This window comes from Salmo salar, chromosome ssa01 (assembly GCF_905237065.1).
Source record: "Salmo salar chromosome ssa01, Ssal_v3.1, whole genome shotgun sequence".
Taxonomy (NCBI): Eukaryota; Metazoa; Chordata; class Actinopteri; order Salmoniformes; family Salmonidae; genus Salmo; species Salmo salar.
In genome coordinates this window covers 84662858-84690185 of record NC_059442.1, presented here as the reverse complement: position 1 = coordinate 84690185, position 27328 = coordinate 84662858, and the positions used below count along the sequence as shown (strand labels likewise).

The following is a 27328-nucleotide window of genomic DNA, read 5'->3' as shown; positions in this document are numbered from 1 at the left end:
CACAAGGAGAATAGGAAGCCTTGAGTGGTATTATTTGAATAGGTGAGCTACTGTAAGCTCATCTGCCTCAACAAAAGAAGACAAATGAACACTTTGACAATGACTGTGGAATGCCAAGGGGTTCGTTTCCTTTCTACAAAGGCCCTCTTAACGTTTTGTCCTCTTCTGGCAATGGGAGAAAGTGTGTGTGTGTGTCTGTGTTTCATTCTATAGCTAGAGGATTCGTGATCTCTCCAGGAGTGATAAGTATCCTTTTTGCCTTTATCTGTTGTCTAGTGCTATCTTTTTGCTAGCTGGGGCCATCTACTTTAAGTCCTGCCTGTCTTCCCAGTAGTCTACTTGGTGTGTGAACTGCTGACTGCTCATAACATACAGATGATTGTTGACACATCAACCAGGATTAACTGGCACGGCAATTTGGGACTGTTGTTGTTTTCGTAATCAGTGGCTGTATTGAAGGGGGAGTGGTTTCACCTCTCCTAGGCAATCAGCAATTAGTACAGGGAGGTGTGCTCTTCACCTCTGCTAGGCAATCAGCAATTAGAGTTAGTACTTCAGTCTCCCCTGTTTTCCCAGCGGCAGTCGTGTTGCCGAAACAAAGAAGGCTCTGCAGTTATGAGAGGAAGGCGCCACACCACTCTCTCACTTAAGTATCTTACCTAGTTATTTTCAGATCTAATTTTGCTATTTTGTAGCTTTGTCAACTATATGTGTGTTTTCTATACCTGTTCGCTCCCCACCCCTTGGCTGCAACCCTTCTAATATAGTGTACCCTGCGCACAAAACCCATATGGATTCCTGGTCTCCGGCAGTGTTTGGAACTGCAGATCTGCGGTCACCAACGCAGAGTTCATCTCAACCTATGCTGCCCTTCAGTCCCTAAGAGACATGTATCACGCCAGAGAACACTGCTACCCCAGCTGCTCTCTCTTTACTTGACTGTTTTCACTCATAGTCCAAGAGCATCTGGTCATCCCTGACCATTGGCTGCATCCCCTCTGACTTCAAAATGCCCAGAGTTGCTCCCCTCCTTGAGAAACCAACACTCGACACCTCAGACATCAAGAACTATAGATTCGTATCCCATTTTTCGTTTCTTTCCAAAACACTTAAACGTGCTGTCTCTGACCAACTCTCTCGCCATCTTCCTCAGAACAATCTTCTTGACCTAACCAGTCAGGCTTCAAGATGGGTCACTCAACCAAGACTGCTCTTCTCTGTGTCATGGAGGCTCTCCGCACTTCCAAAGCGGACTCCCTCTCCTCTGTTCTCATTCTCCTAGATATATCCATTGCCTTCAACACAGTGAACCATCAGATCCTCCTCTCCACCCTCTAAGGGCCGGGTACCTCAGGCTCTGCACACGCTTGGATTGCATCCTACCTGGCAGGCCGCTCCTACCAGATGAATTGGAGAGGATCTGTGTCTGCGCCACATACTCTCACTACTGATGTCCCCCAGGGCTCGGTTCTAGGCCCTCTCCTCTTCTCTCTATACACCAAGTCACCCAGTTCCGTCATATCCTCACATGGTCGCTCCTATCATTGCTATGCAGATGATACTCAACTACTGTTCTCGTACTGTTCCCTTCTGACACCCAGGTGGTGGCATGCATCTCTGTGTCTGGCAGATATCTCAGCTTGGATGTCAGCCCACCACCTCAAGCTCAACCACGACAAGACAGAGCTGCTCTTCCTCCCGGGGATGGCCTCTCAGTTGACAAATCCATGGTGGGGCACTCCCAGAGTGCAAAGAACCTTGGCGTGACCCAGGACAATAAACACCCTGTCGTTCTTGGCAAACATCAAAGCAGGGACTTTCTCCTACAGGTTCATGCTCTACAACATCCATAGAGTATGACTCTACCTCACACAGGACGCAACATAGGTCCAAATCCAGGCATTTGTCATCTCCCGTCTGGACTACTGCAACTCCATTTAAAATTACTCTTGCATTGTAAATATGGTACTGGAACTGACCCTGTATATAATATACTTACTTACTTTAATATGTAATTATTTATTTTATCTCATGTGTTTTTGTTCTACCTTGTTATTTTTAGTATTACATTGTTATTGATTATTGCATTGTTGGGTTCAGAGCTTGCAAGAAAGGAATTTCACTGTACTTGTGCATATGACATTGAAACTTGATCTCGCTGTTGGCTGGGCACCCAGCTTGTGCCATCAAACCCCAGCAACTCATCCAAAACACTGCAGCCCGTCTGGTGTTCAACCTTCCCATGTCACCCAGCTCCTCCCCACACTCCACTGGCTTCCAGTTGAAGCTCGTATCCACTGCAAGACCATGGTACTTGCCTACGGAGCAGCAAGAGGAACTGCCCTTCCTACTTTCAGGCTAAGCTCAAACCCCAACCCAACCCCCCTCTCAGCCCAGCCCAAGCTCTTCTCTGTCCTGGCACCCAAATGGTGGAACCAGCTTCCCCTGCAGCTAGGTCAACCGAACCTACCCTACCTCTTCAAAGAGTATCTTCAATTATTATTTTTGTCCCCTTACTAGCACTGACTTTGCTGATAGCTTTGAGGAAAAATGTATTTACTATGACATATGGGGTTGTCCCACCTAGCTATCTTAAGAGCGCAACTGTAAGTCGCTCTGTATAAGAGCGTCTGCTAAATGACTAAAATGTGATGTGTGCGCTCATGCGTGCGCGTTGAATGTGGAGACTAGAGTCATTTGAATGTAGAGAGTGATTTTAATCACTTTTTTGTCACTTACCGCTATATAATAGACCTTGGCTTTCTCAACCAGCTCCCAGTTGCCATCCAGATCCAGGTGTTTCTCCTTGTTGTAGCAGTTTGCTGCTGCCAGGTTAGCAACCAAGGACCTGCACAGACACAGCCCATAAATCACAAAAGGGACCTGCACAGACACAGCCCATAAATCACACGGCCCGCTCGCCAATCATCCATCTTCATTCCCAACTCCAAAAATATCCCCAAAACACCAGCATCAGACCCAGGCTGCGACTTAAATTTCTCCCTATATAGTGCACTGTTTGACGAAAGCTGGTCAAATGTTATGCACTATATAGGGAATAGGGTGCCATTTGGGACGTAGCCCAGACACTTTCCACCATGATGTAAAAGGATGATAATGCGTAGAGTAGAACGTTAGGTGCAAGGTGAAATAAATAAAGTTTTTGTTATCAAAAACTTAAATTGGTTATCCCAGAGACAGTCTGACCTGGCCATAGGGCTCTGGATAAAAGTAGTGCACTATATAGGGACAAGGGCCCATAAGGTCAAAAGTAGTACACTATGTAGGGAAATAAATAGGTTGCCATTTCAGATGCAACCACAGTCTTCACCTCATGATGTGACGTGTGAGAGGATGTGAGATACTGGAGGTGATACTGAGACAGAGGCATTTTTATGTATGGGTTGTCCTGGGAATCAAACTCACTATCCTGGCGTTGCATTGAGCCGTGGAGGACAAGGGAGCTACAGAGGTGTGTGTGTTAGAGGAAAAGACCATATGATGCAGCTTCTGAAGAGCGAGATTGGCAAGCCTAATCAAAGCAGAGGTTATTACACACTGACTGGCTGGAATCTTCCTCATAACCCAGCCCTGCCGTGACCTTTAACCTGGCCTCCTGAGCTGTCTGTTAAACACCTGGAAGACATATTACAGGGCTCCTCTCCTGAAGCACACAGACTGACCTTTTCAGGTGTCAGAGCCCACATCAAACAAGCCCCACTAAGAGAGCTCGTTCACTGGGACTGTCTGCCAGGCCGACAGGGCAGGCCAGCCGCTAGAGACTAACAAACACACACACACACACACACACACACACACACACACACACACACACACAATACACGGTGAGTGACACCTCCAGTAGCGGGAGATGAAAGGCCAGACAGACTGAGTCTTTACTGAGGACTTATTGATCCACACCTGGCCCTGTGTGTGTGCATGTGTGTGTCCTCTGCTGTGTGTGTGAGACGTGTTGATGATGACAGCAGCGTGAGAAGCGGTTGACAGTCTGAGGATCAATACTACTGACAGACAGGAGGTGTCTGACTGACACACACACAAGGTGTCTGACAGGTGAGGAGAGCGATCCAAATACATCTAATATAATTTGCTTATATTTGTCCTGTTTCACACATGTACAAGTGCGTATTATATGCAGGTGTAAAAATGTTTTTCCATGGTCAGCCATTATCAAAGGCGACCCTTGAGCAACCGGCTCGTGGATTCAAACTAGCGACCTTTCGGTTACTGGCCCAACGGTCTAAGCGCTAGGCTACCTGCCGCCCTAGTGTTGCATCTACCCTCTTGTTTTGCGTCCCAAATGGCACCCTACTCCCTATATAGTGCAGTACTTTTGAACAGGGCCAAGAGGGGTTGTGGTCAGAAGTAGTGCACTATGTAAGGAAGAGGGTGCCATTTGGGCTGCACCCTCTGTGTCAGACTGAGCCTGTACTGTAGATGGGTGACAAGACGAGTCACTGAGGCTGCAAGATTCCACTAAAGTGGAAGGAATGTACAGTAAGTGCTTTCCTTTGATGAAAGATGACCGACTAGCATTTACGTATGACGAGCCGTCACCATTTAACGACTCTATAAACTTGAAATGAACCGAAATTACTCTTGGGGGACAGATAATTGGGACTTACACCAGGTTCTCGCTCCTTCCTCCTGAAGTGTGCACTTCTCCCCACTTAATTTAAAAGCATTGGATTGGTGGAGGCATTGGCTAGAGGGAGGGAGTTTCCATACCAGTCAAATCCATGACGGGAAGTGAACATGGGCACACTTCAGGAGAAGGAGATTATTGGGACGCAACCGGTGTTGCTTAGCTTAGAGCTGATTGGACGAGGCCTGACCTGTTGTCCCCGGTGATGCAGGCAGCGCAGGTTCCGGTTGGCTCCTGGGTCTGTTGGTAGTAGCGAGCGTCAACATGGGCTTCCTCAGCCTTCTGTTTCAGGATCTCTCCAAAGTGGTCCGTCCCGATGCAGCCGAAGAACGTGGCCACCTTGTGAGGCGTCTGGATCATCCACTAGAGGAGAAAGGAAAGGAACTGTCAGTACGTTATCCACTACAGACGAGACAGGAGAGAACCGGTCAGTACATTATCCACTACAGACGAGACAGGAGAGAACCGGTCAGTACATTATCCACTACAGACGAGACAGGAGAGAACCGGTCAGTACATTATCCACTACAGACGAGACAGGAGAGAACCGGTCAGTACATTATCCACTACAGACGAGACAGGAGAGAACCGGTCAGTACATTATCCACTACAGACGAGACAGGAGAGAACCGGTCAGTACATTATCCACTACAGACGAGACAGGAGAGAACCGGTTAGTACATTATCCACTACAGAAGAGCCAGGAGAGAACCGGTCAGTACATTATCCACTACAGAGGAGACAGGAGAGAACCGGTCAGTACATTATCCACTACAGAAGAGCCAGGAGAGAACCGGTCTGTACATTATCCACTACAGAAGAGCCAGGAGAGAACCGGTCTGTACATTATCCACTACAGAAGAGCCAGGAGAGAACTGGTCTGTACATTATCCACTACAGAGGAGACAGGAGAGAACCGGTCAGTACATTATCCACTACAAAAGAGCCAGGAGAGAACCGGTCAGTACATTATCCACTACAGACGAGACAGGAGAGAACCGGTCAGTACATTATCCACTACAGACAAGACAGGAGAGAACCGGTCAGTACATTATCCACTACAGAAGAGCCAGGAGAGAACCGGTCTGTACATTATCCACTACAGAGGAGACAGGAGAGAACCGGTCAGTACATTATCCACTACAGACGAGACAGGAGAGAACCGGTCAGTACATTATCCACTACAGAGGAGACAGGAGAGAACCGGTCAGTACATTATCCACTACAGAGGAGAGAGGAGAGAACACGTTAGTAGATTAGGTATACTGACCTGTGTTGCTCAGTGGTAGAACATAGCACTTAGAACCCCAAGGGTTGTGGGTTCAATTCCCGCTGGGGCCACCCATACAACAAATGTATGCACGCATGACTAAGTCGCTTTGGATAAAATCATCTCCTTAATAAGGTTGATGTCTGTGTCACCGTGAAAATCTAACTAGCATAATACAAACATCTCCATAAAAATATGTCAGTTTAAGCTAGAGATCTGTTCTTTTGGATGCGTCTCAATCCACTGCATTCGCCTATGTCGCACTTCAGCATCTGCGGTGAAAGGTGACAGAGCGGTCTTTGTCAGACCAAGAGACTTCCCGAAAACCGTTCTTCTCACAAAATCGTCTGTAGTGTCCGAACAGTTTGGGCTACACACGGTGGAAAGGTGAGACTCTCACGAACATTTATATGTCGGTTGTTTTGCTCTAGACTCATCTGAAGGTCCCCCGGTACCAGTTGAGAAAATGAATGGAACTATATATGGAGACTTTTTAGTGCCAAAAATAAGGGGTAAAAAAATATATATATAAAAATCCTGATCTTTCTTGTACTATATCTCTCAGATATAGGACAGACACATCAGAACAAACTTCCTTTAGATTTTTTGGGACTGTTGTTCCATGTAATGAATCTGTTATTCAATGCGTTTATATGGGCTAATAGCAGTAGGGCCCAAAATATTTTTGGATACATCAAGGGGTCATAAAATTCTAAATTATATAGCAAAAAGCTCCATGGTATGTTCTGCTTAAAACATTTCCATACAGTGCATTCGGAAAGTATTCAGACCCCTTCACCTTTCCCACATTGTTAGTTAGCCTTATTCTAAAATGCATTTAATATGTTGTTTTTTTTTCGCATCAATCTACACACAATACCCCGTAATGCCAAAGCGAAAACAGGTTTTTAGAATTTTTTGAAAAGTATTAGAAAATAAAAAACTGAACTTCATTACATAAGTATGAATGGTATTTATTATTATTGTCATCATCCTGGGCACCTTGCACATTGTGCATAGCCCCTCATTGTCTTCTCTCTTGCATAGTATATTACAGGTGTTTAATACCATCAAATATGTAAAGACAGGGAGATATGTTAAACAGGGTTAAAGAAATAGAGAAGGAAGTGTCTGAGTAAAATTTGTTTGTTGATGGCATTCATAGCTTCATGGAAAGATATAGCTTTATTTAATGTGCAGCAGGCTAGTAACAGAATTAAACAAACCAAGAACTGTCCCACTCTACACAGAGACTCTATTCTGTCCCAGGCTCTCCTCCACACTCTAGTCACACACACAACACACACACACACACTGAGCTAAAAACAGTCCCACATCCTTATTTACACAAACCCCATATTTCAAGGTTCCATCGCCATCCTACTTCTGCAAACATAGGTAGTCTGTTTGAGAGAGAGTACCTGTCTAACAGGGACACCTGATTGGTTAGGAGCTCCGCTGTTACTTCCTGGTACTGACAGGCCTAATGTACTGGGTGACTTTTACCTTGGTGATGAGAGGAGCTGCTCACATTCTCCTACTCTCAGGTTTAACCTCCAAAGATTTATTGACGTACTGGTGTGTGTGTGTGTCTCTAATTTGTGTGTGTACCGTCTGTGTGTGTATACTGTGAGTGTGTGCGATGTTTGCTCAATTTCCATCTAGACGGCTCGTGTTCTGTTTTGTTGCTGACTGGGGCCCCTAGTGAATGAGATGTTGCTGCTTCCAGGGATGACCTGTATACGTGTGAAATTAATCATTTCACACAACCAAATAGCATCTCAGTGGGAAAGAAAGAAAAATGCATTTTCATCCTCAGATACTCTTTCTGTCGCTCTCCTTCCTGCGATTCTTCTCTATCTCTCCTGCCATTTCTGTCATGCTCAATCTCTCTACCTCTTTCGATCACACTCGCTATTTTTCTCTCCTCTCACTCCCTCCCTCTCGCTCTTTTCCTCTCCCTTGATTTCCTGCCATTTCGCTCTCTCCATATCCTTCTCTCTCTGGTAAGTAACCAGAAATAAACAGTGTGGAGAAAATACCATAGAAGCACGGTTCAGGTGTGCTTTTAGACCGAGTGGCTTCGGTATGTTTGGGGTTTAATGGATTCTATTTGGGAGACGCAAAATTAACAGTAATTAGAGATGACGGTTCCTGCCATGTGTCGAGCCATGTCCCTGCCATGTGTCGAGCCATGTCCCTGCCATGTGTCGAGCCATGTCCCTGCCATGTGTCGAGCCATGTCCCTGCCATGTGTCGAGCCATGTTCCTGCCATGTGTCGAGCCATGTCCCTGCCATGTGTTGGCTTGACTCATGCTTCATTCCCCTCAGCCTCCTTACTCACGAAGACAAACCCACGCAGGCATAAGCACGCATATACATGCAAACATATGCACACGCATACAGAGTGACGCACACAGCGACACACACACATCGAGACAGGCAGATAGACAAAAAGAACCACAAACACACACTTATTCGCCCAAGACCTCCTGCTGCAGGCACCTCACACACTTATCAAGGTCAGTGGCTGGGGTACACGTCAAGTCCAATCTGATTTTCCCAATGTTGCCGTGATGAGCTCTCAAACCAAGGTCAGCCAGCCAGTCAGGTGCTGCAGGCTGGAAACAATGTCACAGTCACAAATGGCACACTATTTGCATATATAGTGCACTATTTTAAACCTATAGGGCTCTGACCAAAAGTAATGGACTATATAGGGAATATGGTGCCATTTGGGACACAGCTATTACAGCGAGCAGAGCTGTGTGTGTGTGGAGCACAGGAGGCCCCTTCATTTGCAGGCCTCAGGTGGGAATAGAGAAGGGCCATTCAGGGGCCCCTACCGCCCCTCTGAGGATGGATGATGAACAGTGTTTCCCCTAGGATTATTTTCAGCAGTGGTGGCAGAGTTAGCTGGGGTGGGTGGAGGTGGCGGGTGAAAAGGGTTGATTCTGTTACAAAAACAGTTTTCTGGTGAGTGTTTTGCATTTATCTGTGTCGGATCTTGTGGAAACTCTGTTATAAGTGCGTGCCTGTAATTGCCATTTGAAGTGGGGAAAATAGCATACCGATGTCAGGGCAGACTGGACTGGAAGACTAAATGCGCAGCAGGAGCTTAACGCACGTTATAAAACACATTTTCAAAAGTGTGTTGTTTTATTACATTAAGTATTTCAAATGTCATGGCATATCCATGTGTGTGATGTCACAAGGATAATCTAATAATATTTATAAACTGGGTGGTTCGTGCCCTGAAAGCTGATTGGCTGACAGCCGTGGTATAAATCAGACTGTATACCACAGGTATGACGAAACATTTATTTGTACTTCTCTAATTACGTTGGTAACCAGTTTATAATAGCAATAAGGCACCTCGGGGGTTTGTGATATATGGCCAAAATACCACGGCTAAAGGCTGTATCCAGGCACTCTGCGTTGCGTCGTTCTATATTGGCCATATACCACACCCCCTCGGACCTTATTGCTTATGTATATAACAATGCTTTTTCAAAATAAGCCCCCCAAAAATATATCTCCAGAAATTAACATTCACTCAAGTAATTGAATACTAACATCCGTTCGGATATCTGGATAAAGGTGCCCATCCCTAATAAATATGTATATATCGTTGTCAGTACAAGCATGTGGGGAAAAAAATGCTATATTATTTTAGCCCTGCCTAGGAGTACTGTAGGGAGTTTAGACCAATTAATCTTCAAAACTGTGTCTGTAATGGCACCCTATTCCCTAAATAGTTCCCTACTTTTGACCAGAGCCAATGCACTATATAGGCAATAGGCTGCCATTTGGGACACAGCCTCCATCTCCATCCCTGGAACCCTGCAGACAACCCCTATCCATTCCCAGATTAGGGGAGATAATACTTCTATTATGACCAAAGCATTATCTGTAGGGTCGTGTGGAGGTCAACCAACCCTGCGCCGGGTATTCATGCTCAGTCACATCCCAATTATACTGCAGTGGCACAGGCAGAAATTGGCAAATGTACATCAAGGCGCTTCATTACGAGGGCCGCGCCAGTGAAATTAAGCAGCAGATGAGACAGAGAGAGAACTGGCCCCAGGCGTCATGTTAGAGAGAGAGAGAGAGAAGAGATGAGAGAGAAAGAGGGAGGGGGGAGAGTGGGATGAGAGATGAGAGAGGGAGAGAGAGACAGAGTGAGAGAGGGATCTGGCCCCAGGCATCATGTTAGAGAGAGAGAAAGGGATGAGAGAGAGAGAAAGGGATGAGAGAGAGAGAGAGAGAGAGAGAGAGAGAGGGGGAGGGTCAGAGAGAGAGCAAGAGAAAGATAGGGAGGTATGATAGAGGGGGGAGAGAGAGTCAGATAAATAGAGGGGGAACGAGAGAGGGGAGAGGGAGCAAAAGCAGAAAGAAAGCACAGAGAGCGAGAGAAAGAGAGAGAGAGAGAGAGCGAGAGAGAGAGAGAGAGAGAGAGAGAGAGCGAGAGAGAGAGAGCACAGAAAGAAATAACAGCTTGTTCTCAAGGTGCTGGGAGGGAGTCTGTATCTCACACTGTGTGGCTAATGTATATTTGCTTAACTAGGAAAAACACTGGTCGGTCCCCAAAGATGAATAAGTTCCCCTGGTATACCACTGTGGAATATCTCTAGGTACGGACACACGCGGCAGGAGAACACCATGCAAATACTAGAGTAAAGAAATGAGAATGCGTCCCAAATGGTACCCTATCCCCTATATAATGTATTACTTTTTACAAGGGCCCATAAGGTTCTGGTTAAAAATACTGCACTATATAGGGAATAGTGTGAATAAGAAGTCTGGTGTATTTTACTGTTTGGCTTCCATTTATCCACAACCCACCCTATCCTCCCTCCGCCTTCTCAGAGCACAGGGGCCCCCCAGATAGATATTAATTATGACATCTTGTGGATGCGCGGAGCCCCACTTTGGGAGTTGACCTGTGAGCCCCTCTCCCCTCAACATCCAACAGCTGCCAGTCTTCACTAGGAGGGGAGAGAGAGAGAGAGAGAAGAAGAAGAGGCAGATAGCAGTCGCTCCGCATGGCAGGTTCCAGGAGGGCAATTACGCAGGCCAGATGAGACGAGGAGACAGAGAGGAGAGTAGCACCAGTGTTTGGGAGTTGAGCCGCTTCAGACTGACTGCTTGTCATTAACACTAGCAGCTATTACTTTCTCCCTCTCGCTCCTTCTCGTTCCCCTCATCTCACTCGGTCACTTTACCGCTCCCTCTCCCTCTCGCTCTCGCTCTCCCCCCTCTCGCTCTCTCTCCCTCCCCCCTCTGTCTTTCTCCTGCTCCCTGCTGTATATTGATTAACTGCTAAACGGCCCTCCTATTAGATATTCCTACTGTAAAAACATTGTCTGCCTCCCAAATTGCACCCTATTCTCCATAAAGTGCACTACTTTTGACCATGGGCCCTGGAATAGTGTGCTATTTGGGAGGCAGACTGTGTCTGGTTTCTAGTCCTCCCCTAGGGGTCAATGGAGTTTCTTGTGAGTCGCTCTGGAGAATAATCTCTGCACTATTAATGATGCAATTCCAATGCAATAGAAGTGAGATCCGCTGAGGACTCCGTCTCCGTGCATCACAACAGGGCTTTGGGTTTGATAGATGAGGCTGTGTTGTATCCTACAGCTCCACAACAAAAGGCCTTTGCACCCCCAACAAAAACAGAGGGCAATATGTCTGGTATCCAGCCCCAGCCAGTAAGCCCTCTATAACAGTTATCACAGCAGTCCAGTTCACTTGAGTTCACCCTTTATAACAAGGGCAGTGAAGACTCCTTGCACGCACACACACACACACACTCCCCTCAGCAGCAGGGTCCTCTACAGATGAACATGTCCGTACCTAATGACGGCCACATTAATTATAGGCTTATCAAGCTGGCTAAATTCAATAGGCTATTTATAGAGGACTAAAATAGCCTCCTCAGTGAAGTGGCTCAGCTCTGGCTCCAGGGTGGTCAGGGAACAGGACAGGCTGTTCTCACACACACACACACACACACACACACACACACACACACACACACACACACACACACACACACACACACACACACACACACACACACACACACACACACACACACACTCTCCCTCATACACAACTACACATACACACACACACGCACGCACGCACGCACACACACAGCTCTGTCCTTAAGAGTCCAGTCAGAGGTGAAACAATATCCTGGTTGGTTTATATAAAACAACATCTGTCCCCTGTCACTGATGCGTTATAAACCAGAGACGCGGGGGTCGAGGTAGAGTGAAGGGGGCCCGTCAAGAAGCCCTTACATTGATGAGGTCTGGCAGATTCCATTAAATCACTCTTTCCTTAAAGTGCCAGCCATCAAAGCCAACCGGCCGAGGAGTTTTCAGTCAATCGGGTAACACACAGCCGGCCGCTTCCCCCCTCTTCCTCTTGGGGGCTGAGCCTCTGGTCAATAACTGCTATCAGTCCAATTTCATGCACAGTTAGCCATGTTGGGGGCTAGGGCACCGCTTCCTTCGCGCCGCTCGCTCAGGGGTTGCATATGTTGTTGTTTTTTTCACTTCTGATAAGTGGGGTGGGGACTGGGACCTGGAGTGGAGGGAAGTATTAAATACTATATAGCTCTATAGCTACAGGCCTAAGTAGTGTTGCCTGTCTTGACACCGTTACTCTCCTCTACTCGCCAGTCGCCACCATGGCTCCCTGCCAAAGCCATTAACAGTCTCTGTTGCTATGGAAAAGAGGTTGAGAGAAGGAGAGCTGTAAATGATCAACGTGATAACAAGCTGATTATCAGGGCTTGCTGCCAAAGCCATTAACAGTCTCTGTTGCTATGATAGAGGGAGGTAGAGAGATAAAGAGAGCGAGATGAAGAAAGAGCACGAGAGAAAGATGGAGAGAGGGAGAGGGAGCGAGAGAGAGCGAGGGAGAGGGAGTGAGAGAGAGAGCGAGACAGAGAGTGATGAAGAGGGAGAGGGAGATTGAGAGAGAGCGAGAGAGAGTGATGAAGAGGGAGCGAGAGATTGAGAGAGAGCGAGAGATGAAAATGATCAACACTATAACGAGCTGATTATCAGTCAAAGACATGGATAAGCGCTCCTCTCCAACATGAAGTTGTTTGCAGTCAAATCACTCACACTTTTTCTTGTTCTAATGAACACAGACAGCATAACATCATTTTCTATATGAACGTCACATTTCAAAAATCTATACAATTACACAATAGTTTTTCTTAGCATGGACATGGATATCAGGCTCATCTCTTAGCAGACCACACTGCATCTTTTACTGTAAGTGATGTTACCAGGTTGCCTTATACACTTTCCCCCCCACTGTTACGACTATTTACTGGCAAGTAGGAGAATATCATAGTTAAGCTGAATCTGATAAGATTGTCTAGGTGTTATCAACCATGTTCTAAATCTGACAAAGATCTCTCTGGATCAGAGGGGCGCCATGATGCAGCATCCGTCCCTGGGAAGAATGGGTGTTGTGTTGTTGAATTGTTCTCTGGCCACAACATGGCACCAGCACACCCAGCCAGAGAAGGCCGGCATTCACAATGCATCTTAGAGTAGAGGTGCTGATCCAGGATCAGTTTTGTATTTTAGATCATAATGAACACGATTATATGGACAGGGGGGACCTGATCCTAGATCAGCAGAGGGTTGAGGGAGGCAGGGATGTCTCTTAGGTGTGTGATGAAGATCAAACCAGATGACGCTACACTACAACTACGTGACAATCTACAGGTTGTGAGAATGTCATTATCTCTCCTCTTCACACAGGTATCAAAGGGCGAGTTCAGATCAGTGAGCTAGCACGCAAAACACTCCCAACACACACACACACACACACACACACACACACACACACACACACACACACACACACACCTTTCTGTAGTATCTTCACGCTGCATGAGAATCAGAGATGTGTCAGTGTGTTGCTATCTCCCGGCGCCAGGTTTATCTAGAAAAGGAAACTAGATTCTCTCTCTCTCCGCTGCTCTCTTGTTAAACACGCAGCCGTGATTTTTTTTAGGCGCTCGGGGGTTGAATTGTTTACCGGATAAACAAGGTGATGTTGTCTCAGTCACAATCTGATCCAAACTCCCCCAGATCTCTCTCAGTGCCACAATAGAGGCTTTCTTACCTGGCTGCTACTGTTTACTGTGTAGTAGTACACCTGAGGAGTGAGCTCTGATACACTGAGTGAGTCTAAAGAAGTTATGCGGAGCAGAGCAGAGCTTACAAAGATACCCATCTAGGGCCACTGGAGATAGGAGAAATAAACAACTACACAGACACAAGCTCGCACACGAACACAACTAGATCCATGGGTGTGTGTGTGTGTGTGTGTGTGTGTGTGTGTGTGTGTGTGTGTGTGTGTGTGTGTGTGTGTGTGTGTGTGTGTGTGTGTGTGTGTGTGTGTGTGTGTGTGTGTGTGCGTTCGCACTTGAGGGTGCACCTGTTTGCCTGTATGTGTGTGTATGTGGGGGAATTAGCTGATCATAAAGCAGCATTAGGTGTTTGTGGGGTTGATTACAAGGAGAAGGAGAACATGGAGGACCTTTACACGCCTAAACCTGCTAATCCTATTGGTGGAGCTGTGTGGTGTTCAGTACAATCCATCTATCCTGCTGGTGGGAGTGCAGCTGTTCTCTCTCTGTGTGTGTGTGTGTGTGTGTGTGTGTGTGTGTGTGTGTGTGTGTGTGTGTGTGTGTGTCTGGAGCAGGTGAATCAGTTTCGCCCCCATATGGTACGGTGGATTATCACTGTGATTTGATCTCGTCACCGTGTCAGGTTGTCGAGGGCCTCCCGTGGTTACGGTGACAGCGCCAGGTGATCGGTGTCAGCCAGGATGAGTGTTTTTAAAACACACACACACTAACCAAATGAAATGACAGGCGGGTAGAGGGTTTAGCGCGCAGAGCACAGGGTCAGACTCGGCTACATCTAATGTGGCAGGGCAGAAAATTCACTTCAAAACATTAGCTGCTTTAGAGACCAGAGAGGAAGTGGAGCCTAATGAGTGTCTGACTACAGCTTGTCGTCTTGTGAGATGTGAGAGCTTTGAAGACAGTTAGTTAATGAAGACATCTTCATGGCTATGTCTCGGGTTAGAGCAATAGAGCGTTCCAGAACAGACACGGTCTAGTCCATCACAAATCATATCCGTCCATTTCCATCATTGACCTACTACAACGCTACATTATATCACAACTTTGATAATAATGGTCAGATAATGCTGTGCTACCACACTATATCACATAGAGCATATTCAACTGTATGTAGCCTGGGTGTCTGCATATAAACTGATTTAGGGTGAATTCTGTTGATAGTTATCTGGACATTGACATCTGTAGAAATACGTCTTGCCACCTCATTCCAAACAAGAAGAGGAAAGTAACATTGAGCCCAAAATGACCTTTGATCCCTGACCTTAGGCCTATGATCACAGTGTGCTGATTATGTAATAGGTTGTTTAACCAGTTGACATAGGGGGAAAATGGGAGGATATGATTAAAACAACTTGAAACTCAATGTCTTCACACGGTGTAGTTTAAAATCCTAATTATTACATTTCTCCTCCCTTTGTGTCATTTTTTTGTTTCCCTTCATGTTACCAGTTGGGATGAGCCTCTCCTTTTACTAAGCCAGTCTGTCTGTGTCACTGTAAAGGCAGTTCGTGTGCAGATTCAGTGGCTAAGTCCCAGAAGGCACCCTATTCCCTCTACAGCGTACTACTTATGCCCATAGGGCTCTGTTCAAAAGCAGTGGATTAGGTAGGGAATAGAGTGCAATTTGGGATAGAGACAGTGGCTGTCAAGCTGCACAGGTAAGCAGAAAATAGCTCTTAACTGAAGCCTGACCTTGAGAAGGATGCCATTCAATCAGTCGGTTGCCTGCAGTAAAGGCCTATCATTGCACTAACAAAGTGAATCTCCTTCCAGCACAGGCAGATCAAGGACAATGCATGGATGGCTTCCTTCTCCTCGACAGGTTAAAGAGGAAATGTATTCAACAAATTAAAGCCCTTAGGAAATAAGCCATGATGAAAGTACTACTGCTGCTATTGGTGGTGGGTGAATGGATCTTACATTCTAGTATGCCTAATCTAATTGTAACATTGATAGACATAACCGAATTGGATGACTGCAGTTGACGAAACACATTTAAAATGCAAGCATGCACATATTGTGGGTAAGTCTTATTGGAGAGAAGTAGCATCTATGCATAGAGAGAAAGAGAGTGAGACAGACAAAGAAAGAGAGCGAGCGAGACCTGGGCCCGGACAGTAAATCTCAGTTAGACAAAAATGATGGTCCAGTTGCCAGGACCAAAAATACAAATTCCATCTAGACGCCGTTGCTCTAGAGCACACAAAACGATACATACCTCGGGCTAAAAACATCAGCGCCACAGGTAACTTCCACAAACCTGTGAATGATCTGAGAGACAAGGCAAGAAGGGCATTCTATGCCATCAAAAGGAACATAAAATTTGACATACCAATTAGGATCTGGCTTAAAAATACTTCAATCAGTTATAGACCCATTGCCTTTTTAGTTGTGAGGTCTGGGGTCCACTCACCAACCAAAAATTCACAAAATGGGACAAAGACCAAATTGAGACTCTGCATGCAGAATTCTGCAAAAATATCCTCAGTGTACAACGTAAAACACCAAATAATGCATGCAGAGTAGAATTAGGCTGATGACCGCTAATTATCAAAATCCAGAAAAGAACCGTTCAGTTCTACAACCACCTAAAAGGAAACGATTCCCAAACCTTCTATAACAAAGCCATCACCTACGGAGAGATGAACCTGGAGAAGAGCCCCCTAAGCAAGCTGGTCCTGGGGATCTGTTCACAAACACAAACAGACCCCACAGAGCCCCAGGACAGCAACACAATTACACCCAACCAAATCATGAGAAAACAAAAATATAATTACTTGACACATTGGAAAGAATTTAAAAAAAACAGAGCAAACTAGAATGCTATTTGGCCCTAATCAGAGAGTACACAGTGGCAGAATACCTGACCACTGTGACTGACCCAAACTTAAGGGAAGCTTTGACTATGTACAGACTCGGTGAGCAGTGAACACTGCCCAGTGAAACTCCCATATCTACTGGGTGAAATACCAGTGTGCTATCACAGCAGCAAGATTTGTGACCTGTTGCCACAAGAAAAGGGCAACCAGTGAAGAACAAACACCATTGTAAATATAACCCATATTTATTTTCCCTTTTGTTTATCATCTACTTCACTTGCTTTGGCAATGTTAACATATATGTTTCCCATGCTACTAAAGCCCCTTAAATTGAAATGAGCGAGAGAGCGAGAGTGAGAGGAAAGAGGACATTGCAGTGCTTATCAGCAGCACATCATCAGCCTCCACCTGGAAGCAGAGAAAGAGAGTACCAGACAGATGCACAAGGTAATAACAAGAAGATTTATGAACAGTTGCCAGCTTTGAACTTTCCGAGGGTTTGCAGGCAGGCGAGGCAGCACTATCAAATTCTACCTTATCAACCCAGTCGGCATGGCTTAAAGAAGTTGTGTTTCTGACGGCTTAGAGAGAGAGCGCGTACAGGAGCAAAATAACAGTCATAACTACTAGCTGTATGCCGCAGTGGCATCAACGACAAATAGTAGAAAAAAGTTTCGATTTATTTTGGAGTTATGGCGATGATAACCTTCCAAATACCTTCAGGTGATGGTGTAGTCTTTGTCTCTGCATCCCATATAGCACCCTGTTCCCTATATACTGTAGTACACTACGTTTGACCAGGGCCCACAGCTCTGGTAGTAGTGCACTATATAGGGAATATGTTGCCACTTGGGACGCAACCACTGGGTATGCCAGGCGGGGTTCGACTCCGCCAGAAAAAGTTATGGTTCATTAATCTCCGTGAACCAAGCAGTGATAAATAACCGCATGGCAACTGTACCAGCTTTGAAAAATAAGGCAGTTATTATGAAACCATAAAGAATGATACACATATCATCGCTTCATGTAGATAACGCGAGGAGGATACGGTGTTCAAGGATTAAATTGCGTGCTCGGCTTGGAGACAGAGAGAGGGAGGGGGAGAGAGACAGCGAGCAGTATATTCACATCCTCGTGAACATCCTGTTTGAGAACTTGCAATAAATAAAAGCACTTTAGCCGTTGCAAATAAAAGTTATTTATATCCCCGCCGTACTGCCGGTCAAACACAGAGGATACTGATACTATCAAGTAGCATTTAACAATATAAAGCAGTGTTAATCATGACTAAGCTGTACAGCTTCACTTCTGCACTACTAGACCTAATATGAAATGTGACAGCAGCTCAGGGCCTGCATTCACAAAGCGCCTCAGAGTACTGATCCAGGATCAGTTTTAGCTTTTAAATCATAATGAATAAATGGGGTGACCTGATCCTAGATCAGCACTCCTATTCTGAGAGGCTCTGAATATGGGCCCGGGTGAATGGCTTAGACGGAGAGTTAGTGTGACCTGTTGCTCCCCACGTCTCCTCCCCAGAAACCGTTTATTATATGCAGTATTAGCATCTGATACCTTCTCAGAGAAACCCAGACAGACTTGAATCCAATCCAACAGACATAGTAAAGCTATATCCCCAACAGGTGTAAATTCCTGGCGCTTCAGAGTGAGAGCGTGAAAGAGAGAGCGAGAGAGAGAGACAGAACCACCCAAAGGTTGAGGAGTAGTAGTAACTATGTCTATTCGATACAAAGATGTTCCCACTTCCAGATGTTGCGGGCCTCTCAGTGAGAAATTGGGCAAAGATCAATTCAGCACTCTTACAGACAAAAATAGAAAGTTGGACATAAATTCAAGCTACGCTATAAATCAAATCTACATTTTCAGCCCCAGTTACCCCCCTTTACTTCGCTGGGATTGCTGTAATAACAAAGTGACTTGAGAGCAGCCTGGTTGCCATTAGACCTCTGGATTCCATCCATACTAATGATTTGAAGTGCGTCCCAAATGGCACCCTATTCCCTATATAGTGCACTACGTTTGAGCAGGGCCCATAAGTAGTGCACACATTTTGACCAGAGCTCTATGTAGGGAATAGGGTACTATTTAGGATGAGGCCTTAGTATGCTGTGTGATTTATAAAGCCATAAGAAAATAGGAAAATATTACAGGGCTATTTAACGCTTTGCAGGTTACAGAGAAACACCGAGGACTGAGGCAGGTGTACCGCTCCATATATGTTACATCAAAACATCTCTCAAAATGGCCTATTCACCTTGCCAGGTACAACACCCTTTATGCCAGTAAAGTTAATATGCTGAAACTCTGTGTCTGAGCCTCTTTTTTGACAGCTCGGTAGCCAAAGCCAGACTGCAGGACAATATACTCTAGTCAAATCCATCTCAAATGAAAAATGTGAATACTATTTAGACATTGTTCCGTGTGCCAAGAAGCCTCTCTGCACTCCGCCAGAAACAGAATCCGATCTCACTCAAACTCACATTTTGAACGCAGTTCTCTTTTGGAAATGACCGTACTGCAATAATCTTTAAGTGTTGGACCCTAGGCAGGGCCGACTCACCTGACTGAGCCCATTGCCTATTAAATAGACTATTACCGGAATGGATCTCATATCGACTAACAGTGTCTGAACGGTTTTCATATCATAAACAGTAGGCCTATAAAGTATCTGAATACAGTTCATATATTTGTATCGCTATAGTGTAAACACACACATACATTTTCATGTGAAACCAAAACCTCAAAGTGGGGCACAGGGAGACGATTCTGGTCATGCACGCGTGCGCACACACACACTGTTTGGAGAGGAGCGGCTGTAGACGAAGCCAACTTTCCTTATGAGGTAAAAAGCAAACCAATTTCGGAGCAAGCAGCATCCGCACTACATACACTAAAATGTGAAGGGGCTCAGACTCAGGGAACAGGATAGGCTGTTCACACACACACACTCTCTCAAATACCACACACACACACCGCAAACATACCACACACACACCTATGCAGCCCCTGTCAGCTTTGGCCCTGAAGGTTCAATGAGTTTTCAGTCAACACCACTGAGAGTCTTGCTCTCACACTGGATGTGTACAGACCGACAAAAGAGTGCTTTCAGAAAGAAGCACCAAGGTAATATCAACATAGCATAAATAACATAACACAATTTAAATACAGTTTTCTCAGTGCTAGCTAGTGGATGTAGAGTCTCAGTTTATACATAACACACCAACAAGTGAGGCCAACGAGTTCAATAAACACTGACTTCACTTTACAACTACTGGAACCGCTCATCTTGTCTAAGGTAAGACCAATAACAGTAGTGCACTGTACAGGCTACAGGAACCATTATTATATAACAACTGTAGAAAACGACTATACTGTGGCTGACCCTGGCTCTGACCCCAACCTCTCTCTGCAGGAAACAGCAGAGGGAGCACCCCCATATCCACATCGCCGGGACCGCAGTGGAGCAGGTGGAAAGCTTCAAGTTCCTCTGCGTACACATCACTGACAAACTGAAATGATCCCCCCACACAGACAGTGTGGTGAAGAAGGCGCAACAGTGCCTCTTCAACCTCAGGAGTCTGAAGAAATTGGCCTTGGCACCTAAAACCCTCACAAACTTTTACAGATGCACAATTGAGAGCATCCTGTCGGGCTGTATCCCTGCCTGGTATGGTGCGGGCGGTGCAGCGCCCGCGGTGCTGCTTATTTCCCTCATTAAAATGCAAATCATTTTATAACATTTTTGACATGCGTTTTTCTGGATTTTTTTGTTGTTATTCTGTCTCTCACTGTTCAAATGAACCTACTATTAAAATTATAGACTGATCATTTCTTTGTAAGTGGGCAAACGTACAAAATCAGCAGGGGATCAAATACTTTTTTCCCCCACTGTAGCATTTTAGAAGGTAGGGTGCACATATTGTTGTCACCTCGTCAGTCATTGTGTTACACCTGCGCTGGTTGCCATGTCATTAGTGGGAAGGTGTTTCAACGGTGTTGGCCCAGGTGCTATTTTCGAGTGGCTGACCCCAGTGCTCCAGTTCAGCTTGAGAGATGTTGGGAGACCTACACTTCATGTCAACTGAGGTGCCATTTCAAGCTCAACCTAAATCATTTTGAAAGAAGCCTGAGTTTTGGTTTCCCCTGTTGTGGGTTTTATTCCAAATTATTTTACTACCTATCCTAAGTTGTTGTGGGTTTTTCTTTTAGTTTGTCTTTTCGGAAGCAAACCTAGTGGGCATCCATGGTGGGTGTTTTTTTAGAACCCCTTACTAATGGCTTTGCCAACTTTGTGGGCACCCACATATTTTTTATTTAATTTAATTAACTAGGCAAGTCAGTTAAGAACAAATTCTTATTTACAATGACAGCCTACCCCAGCCAAACCCTAACGACGCTCCACCAATTGTGTGCAGCCCAATGGGACTCCCAATCACGGCTGGTTGTGATACAGCCTGGAATTGAACCAGGGTCTAGCACTGAGATGCAGTGTCTTAGACTGCTGCGCCACTCGGGAGCCCCAGAAATATAAACGCAACATGTAAAGGGTTGGTCCCATGTTTCTGCTAAATGACTTAAATGTAATGTAAATGTAAATGTAATGTTTCATGAGGTGAATTAAAAGATCCTAAAAATGTTCCATACGCACAAAAAGCTTATTTCTCTCAAAGTATGTGCACAAATGTGTTTACATCCCTGTTAGTGAGCATTTCTCACTGAGTGCCCACATGGGTGCCTTTCAGAACCCCTTTCTGTTTTGTTTGGTGGTAAGTGATTTTCTTTGGTAGTTCCCTTTGTTGTGAGTGACATTTTGAGTTTGTATTGGGGGAATGTAACCTGTCAGGTGGATGGATTATCTTGGCAAAGGAGAAATACTCACTAACAGGGATGTTAATAAATTTGTGCACAAAATTTAAGAGAAATAAGCTTTTTGTGCATATGGATCATTTCTAGGATCTTTTAATTCAGCTCATGAAACATGAGACCAACCCTTTACATGTTGTGTTTATATTTCTGGGGCTCCCGAGTGGCGCAGCGGTCTAAGACACTGCATCTGAGTGCTAGACCCTGGTTCAATTCCAGGCTGTATCAAAACCGGCATTTATATTTTTGTTCAATATATTTATATAACCCAGCTATAGTATATGCCCAGGTGTTAAATACATTCAGAACAGGTGTTAAATACATTCAGAACAGGTGTTAAATACATTCAGAACAGGTGTTAAATACATTCAGAACATGTGTTAAATACATTCAGAACGGAACAGTACAATGGCATTCATCAAAAGAATCAAGGCCATCTCTGCCAACATCACAACACCAATACATTTTAAGTCATTGTCACAACGTCCACAGAAGGTGGCGCCTCTCTCCGGTCGGGCGGTGCTCGGCGGCGGTCGTCGTCGCCGGCCTACTAGCTGCCACCGATCCATGTTTCGGTGTCTGTTAGTTATGTCTGTTTTTTGTCTGCACCTGTTCCTTGTTTGTAATTAGGGGGGGTATTTAGTTTGTCCGTTTTGTTTGGGGATTTGTGCGGGATTGTTTCTTGTTATGTTTTAAATTGTGGCCAGGATATATATATGTATTAGACTACGCCGCGTACTATTTAGGTTTTAGGGTTGCCGGGCTGCGCCCCGTCTATTTTGGATTTTGGAGCTGTTCTCCTGCCATATTGGGACTCTGCACCCTGCCTTGTTGCGGCATTTTGTTTATGGATTATTAAACGTTTTGTTCAACGGACCTCCGTCTCCTGCGCTTGACTTCAGCCCTTTTCCTGCCATCGAAACGTGACAGTCACAATGGTCAGAACATCTCACATCCATTTTAATTACTGAAACTCTGACTCTGATAATGTCACAGGATTATGGAAGTTATGATAGCGTCTTTCAGCAGGAGGAAATCTATAGCCTTGGTCATTCAGCTGGGCAAGAAGATAGATGAAATATTTGGAAGACAGCAAAGTAGGAACATAGTCAAATCCCACTTTATGTTAATCCTAAAAAGGATCTTGGTGTGTGCCTGTATGCCTCTGTGCGTGCACGCCTGTCCATGCGTGCAAGTATGCATGCTCACGTGCGTGTGTTTAATTGTTAATGATAGGAATTCCCCAACAGGTTTGTGTTAAAAGGCTCTCAGTAGAAACAGGGAACAGCTGCCAACGGTAGGAATGCACAAGTGCAACAGCAGCACAAAGTGATTGGCACCAGGAAGTTACACCCCACTTTGTAATAACATGGTGCTCTTTGGTAAAACGCCAAACTGGTCATTGCCTATTTAGACATAGCAGATAATTTTGTACATAAACAAACTATAATTATTGCCTGGAGGTTGATCTTCGCATTAAACATAATATTTTAACGTTAGAATATCTAATGCCGAATACATACATTTTAGTCATTTAGCAGACGGTCTTATCCAGAGCGACTTACAGAAGCAATTAGGTTTAAGTGCCTTGCTCAAGGGCACATCAACCGATGTTTTACCTTGTTGGATCACGGACTCAAACCAGCGACCTTTCGGTAGCTGGCCCAACGCTCTAACCACTAGGCTACCTGACACTGCTTACGTCATCTGTTTAATTGGTTTTTAAAATTACCAACAATAAAGGAACAACAATAAGTGATGAGCTGGTATAAATAATAGGCCAACAACAATTGACATTGAAATCGGGTCTCAAAGCAACATAGGGGGTTTAAAGGGTGTGTGTGTGTGTATATTTCAGTCAACAGATCTTAACTCAACTGAACACTAACCAGAGATTCTGAAGCAGTGACAGAGACTGCGTTTTCCACCACCATCAACAAAACACCAAATAATATTTGATTTTGTGGAAGAATGGTGTTCCATCCCCCCAATAGAGTTCCAAATATTTGTAGAATCTATGCCAAGGCACATTGAAGCTGTTCTGGTTAGTGATGGCCCAATGCCTTATTAACACACTTTATGTTGGTGATTCCTTTATTTTGTCCGCTACTGTACCTGTAAGTGATTCTTCCCATACCAATATAACACAACCCATTGCTTCCCATACCAATATAACACAACCCATTTCTTCCCATACCAATATAACACAACCCATTTCTTCCCATACCAATATAACACAACCCATTTCTTCCCATACCAATATAACACAACCCATTTCTTCCCATACCAAAATAACACAACCCATTGCTTCCCATACCAAAATAACACAACCCATTTCTTCCCATACCAATATAACACAACCCATTTCTTCCCATACCAATATAATGCTTACTTTCGTGTCCAAAAGTCTATCGTTCCATACAGTCTATCCTTGGCTACATAATTCACAATGCACAATAGGCTATATCCACACTTTGACATGGGAGATTTATTCAACAACCACTTACTAGTAGTTACCTTCTTACTACTGACTGCCAAGAAGAGATTTTACTTTTGTTAAGTTATCATTGTTAAGCTATCAGGAAGATTACCTAGATACAGTATTATAGGATAGGAGAGGGAGGGTTTCTGTGCTACATCAAACCCCACAATGTCCAGTCAGCTAATTGATTAACCCCTAGCTGTCTCACATTTACCTATGTAAATTGGTATTTGAAGAGCACCAACATAAGGATGTCATAACCCATTCATAACCAGTACATAAGTGTGTATTGAAGTCTTTATGTAGTGTTACCACTTTCTCAATGTTAGTGGCCTTTTCCCATGTAGGCCCTACACAAGTGTTTTTCTCAAAGCTGGTGGTATTAGTCTATGTTAATGAACTGTGGATAGAAGAATGGATGAATGGTTGGTAAGTCAGTCACTAAACTCCTCACCGCAGACCTATTTTGTGAGCCGTTAATTGGGGGTAGGTCCATTAAGTCAAGAGAAGCTTGTTCAGTCAGATGCCAGCAAGGCAGACTTTCTTGCCAACTGCTTCAGATTTGTTTTCACCTGGGCCGGTCAATGAATGTACTAACACCTCTTGGGTAACTTTCAGTAGGCTAACTCTTGAATTAAAGTCTGCCGCTATAATACATTAGGATGCGGTTATAATGCATTGTAACACTTGTCATAAGCATGTACGCATATGCACATTATTCAGGTTCCATTCATTAGTGATGGGTGATTGGTTATAGAGATATTACAGCTCTGTTAATTTCCTCGCTCCCATTTCCATTGATTACAGGACAATACTGCAGTATCACTACCATGCAACCGGACCAGGGAGTAAATGGTTAGAAATACTGCAAAGAAAATAAAACTGAGACCCCTTCTGTGGTGTGAAATTGCCCACCACAAAGGAATTAATGAGGGATCCTTGCAGCGTAATTGTCTAATTATGTTGTTGGTTGGGCAGATGGGACTCTGCTTTAACTAGGACACATTGTGCTGCTTCCTCCCTCTCCAGACTCCACAACAAAAGGCCAACCAGTGTGACAGTCAGCCTCTTCAGCAGCTAGGCAGCACAGAGGAGTGGGAGGTAGTGAAAGAAAGAAAAGAGAGAGGTGTAGAGGAGAGAGAGAGAGAGAGAGAGAGAAAGAAAGAAAATAAGTAGAGAGTAGGGTAGAAAGAGCGAGCTGGAGAAGAAAAAACCTGTCTCTCTGGCTCTGTCACAGACGAACCATTCCTCCACTCGATGTTACCACAGAAACAAATGTATGGTGTAAACACTGTGGGGATTAGTGCTCCTGGGTTGTGAATCACTGCACTGTAATGAGGTTGGTTTACACCAGGCTTCTCCCCCCTCAGCCTCCCCCTACCCAGCCAGGATAGCTCAATACGTAGACCCTAATTAAAGACAAATTGGACACTTGATAATTGATCACATAGGTGGTCTGTGTGTGTGTGTGTGTGTGTGTGTGTGTGTGTGTGTGTGTGTGTGTGTGTGTGTGTGTGTGTGTGTGTGTGTGTGTGTGTGTGTGTGTGTGTGTGTGTGTGTGTATTGCCACTGTAAGACGAGAGTGAGAGAGAGAGAGAGAGAGAGAGACAGAGAGAAATGATGGTGGGAGATATAGAGTGAGGGATCTAGGGAACGAGGGTGGGGGGGCAAAATTAAATTGTGGAGAAGAAATTAAAGCGGTGTTTAAAAAGCAATATGATGGTATATGATACAACATATCATCACTCAGCTCACAATACAGATGTCACATTGATTGACAGCCAGGCTGTGTCGAGAGTGGTCTGGGCCAACAGGATACTCATTACTGAAACAAGCCAGTCAGTAAGTGACAGCAGCGTGGAGTCATGGACTATCGAGTATCCTTACAATTGTCATCACTACGGGGTGTCTGTCGATGGCAGCCTAAATATGAATAAGTCTGGGGGCTCCGAGTTCTCGAAATTGATTTTATCCAAAGCAAATTAATCATGGATAATGATCCATGGATAAAGGACATTAAACGGTAGAAATTAGATGTATGCCTACAGTATGTTAGGATGATGATTCGCTACTCGGGGTGAAAGACATGAGGAAAATAGGTTGGAGACCGTTCAAACAAACGGTACATGGTGAATTGTAAATGGGGTTAGAGTGAGTACATGTAGAACACACCTGCATACCAGACAGAGTGAGGTTATACCAGAACAGAGTACCCTGATCAGGTGCAGTGGGAGGGGGGGGTGTAAGACGTACGACCAGTGGTGCCTAATTTGTCCCAACTGTAATTAAGCTACATTTCCACAAACAGCCTAGCTCTTTGCGCCATTGTTTATTCCTACTGGTCATTTCCATCTAAAAGGACCCATGAGTACCAACATGAAGTCTATAGGACCACATTTAGTGTCAAATGAAAGCGAAGAGTCAATATTTGGGGGAAATTAAGGCATAGAAACGTTTTTCATCCATTTTCCCATCCTAAAAATTAGGAATAAGCAAAAGCTGGATAAACAGATGGAAAAGGGGTCTTAAAAAAAATAATCAGCTAGAAAAAGTTAAAAAAAAGTATTAGAAATGCATTTAAACACAATGTTGAATTTAAGGTCCCTGCCAACTAATATTAACATTTATATTTAGTTTTGCAGAAATGATTTACCTTCTGTGAGTTTAATAAATATTGCATAGTGTCATTATGTTACCAAAAACCCACATATCTTTACGATATTTTCACATTTCTCTCCCTCATGAAGAACGAGGATTATGAAAGTTCAGAGAAGTAACAAGGTAGACCTACCAATGAGTGTTTTCAGTGATAACAATTTTGGTTATTTATTAAGTGATTAAAAAGTGGCGCAGTGGTCTAAGGCATCGCTGTGTTTGAGGCATCACTACAGACCCAGGTTCGATCCCAGGCTGTGTCACAACCGACAACCGGGAGTCCCATAGGGCGGTGCACAATTTGCCCAGCATCATCCGGGTTAGGGGAGGGTTTGGCCGGAGGGGCATTACTTGGCTCATCGC

The 27328-nt window shown here is 44.7% G+C and overlaps 1 protein-coding gene across 1 annotated transcript in view; it reads right to left on the bottom strand.

Annotated features, from left to right (window-relative positions):
• Window positions 1-27328, bottom strand: part of adkb (adenosine kinase b) — a gene marked incomplete at its 5' end in the record, with an annotated part of 290034 nt that overhangs the window by 161156 nt on the left and 101550 nt on the right. Inside the window, 2 exon segments of the mRNA NM_001165301.1 lie at window positions 2740-2848; window positions 4857-5029. Of these exon segments, the coding sequence (NP_001158773.1) occupies window positions 2740-2848; window positions 4857-5029 (282 nt within the window).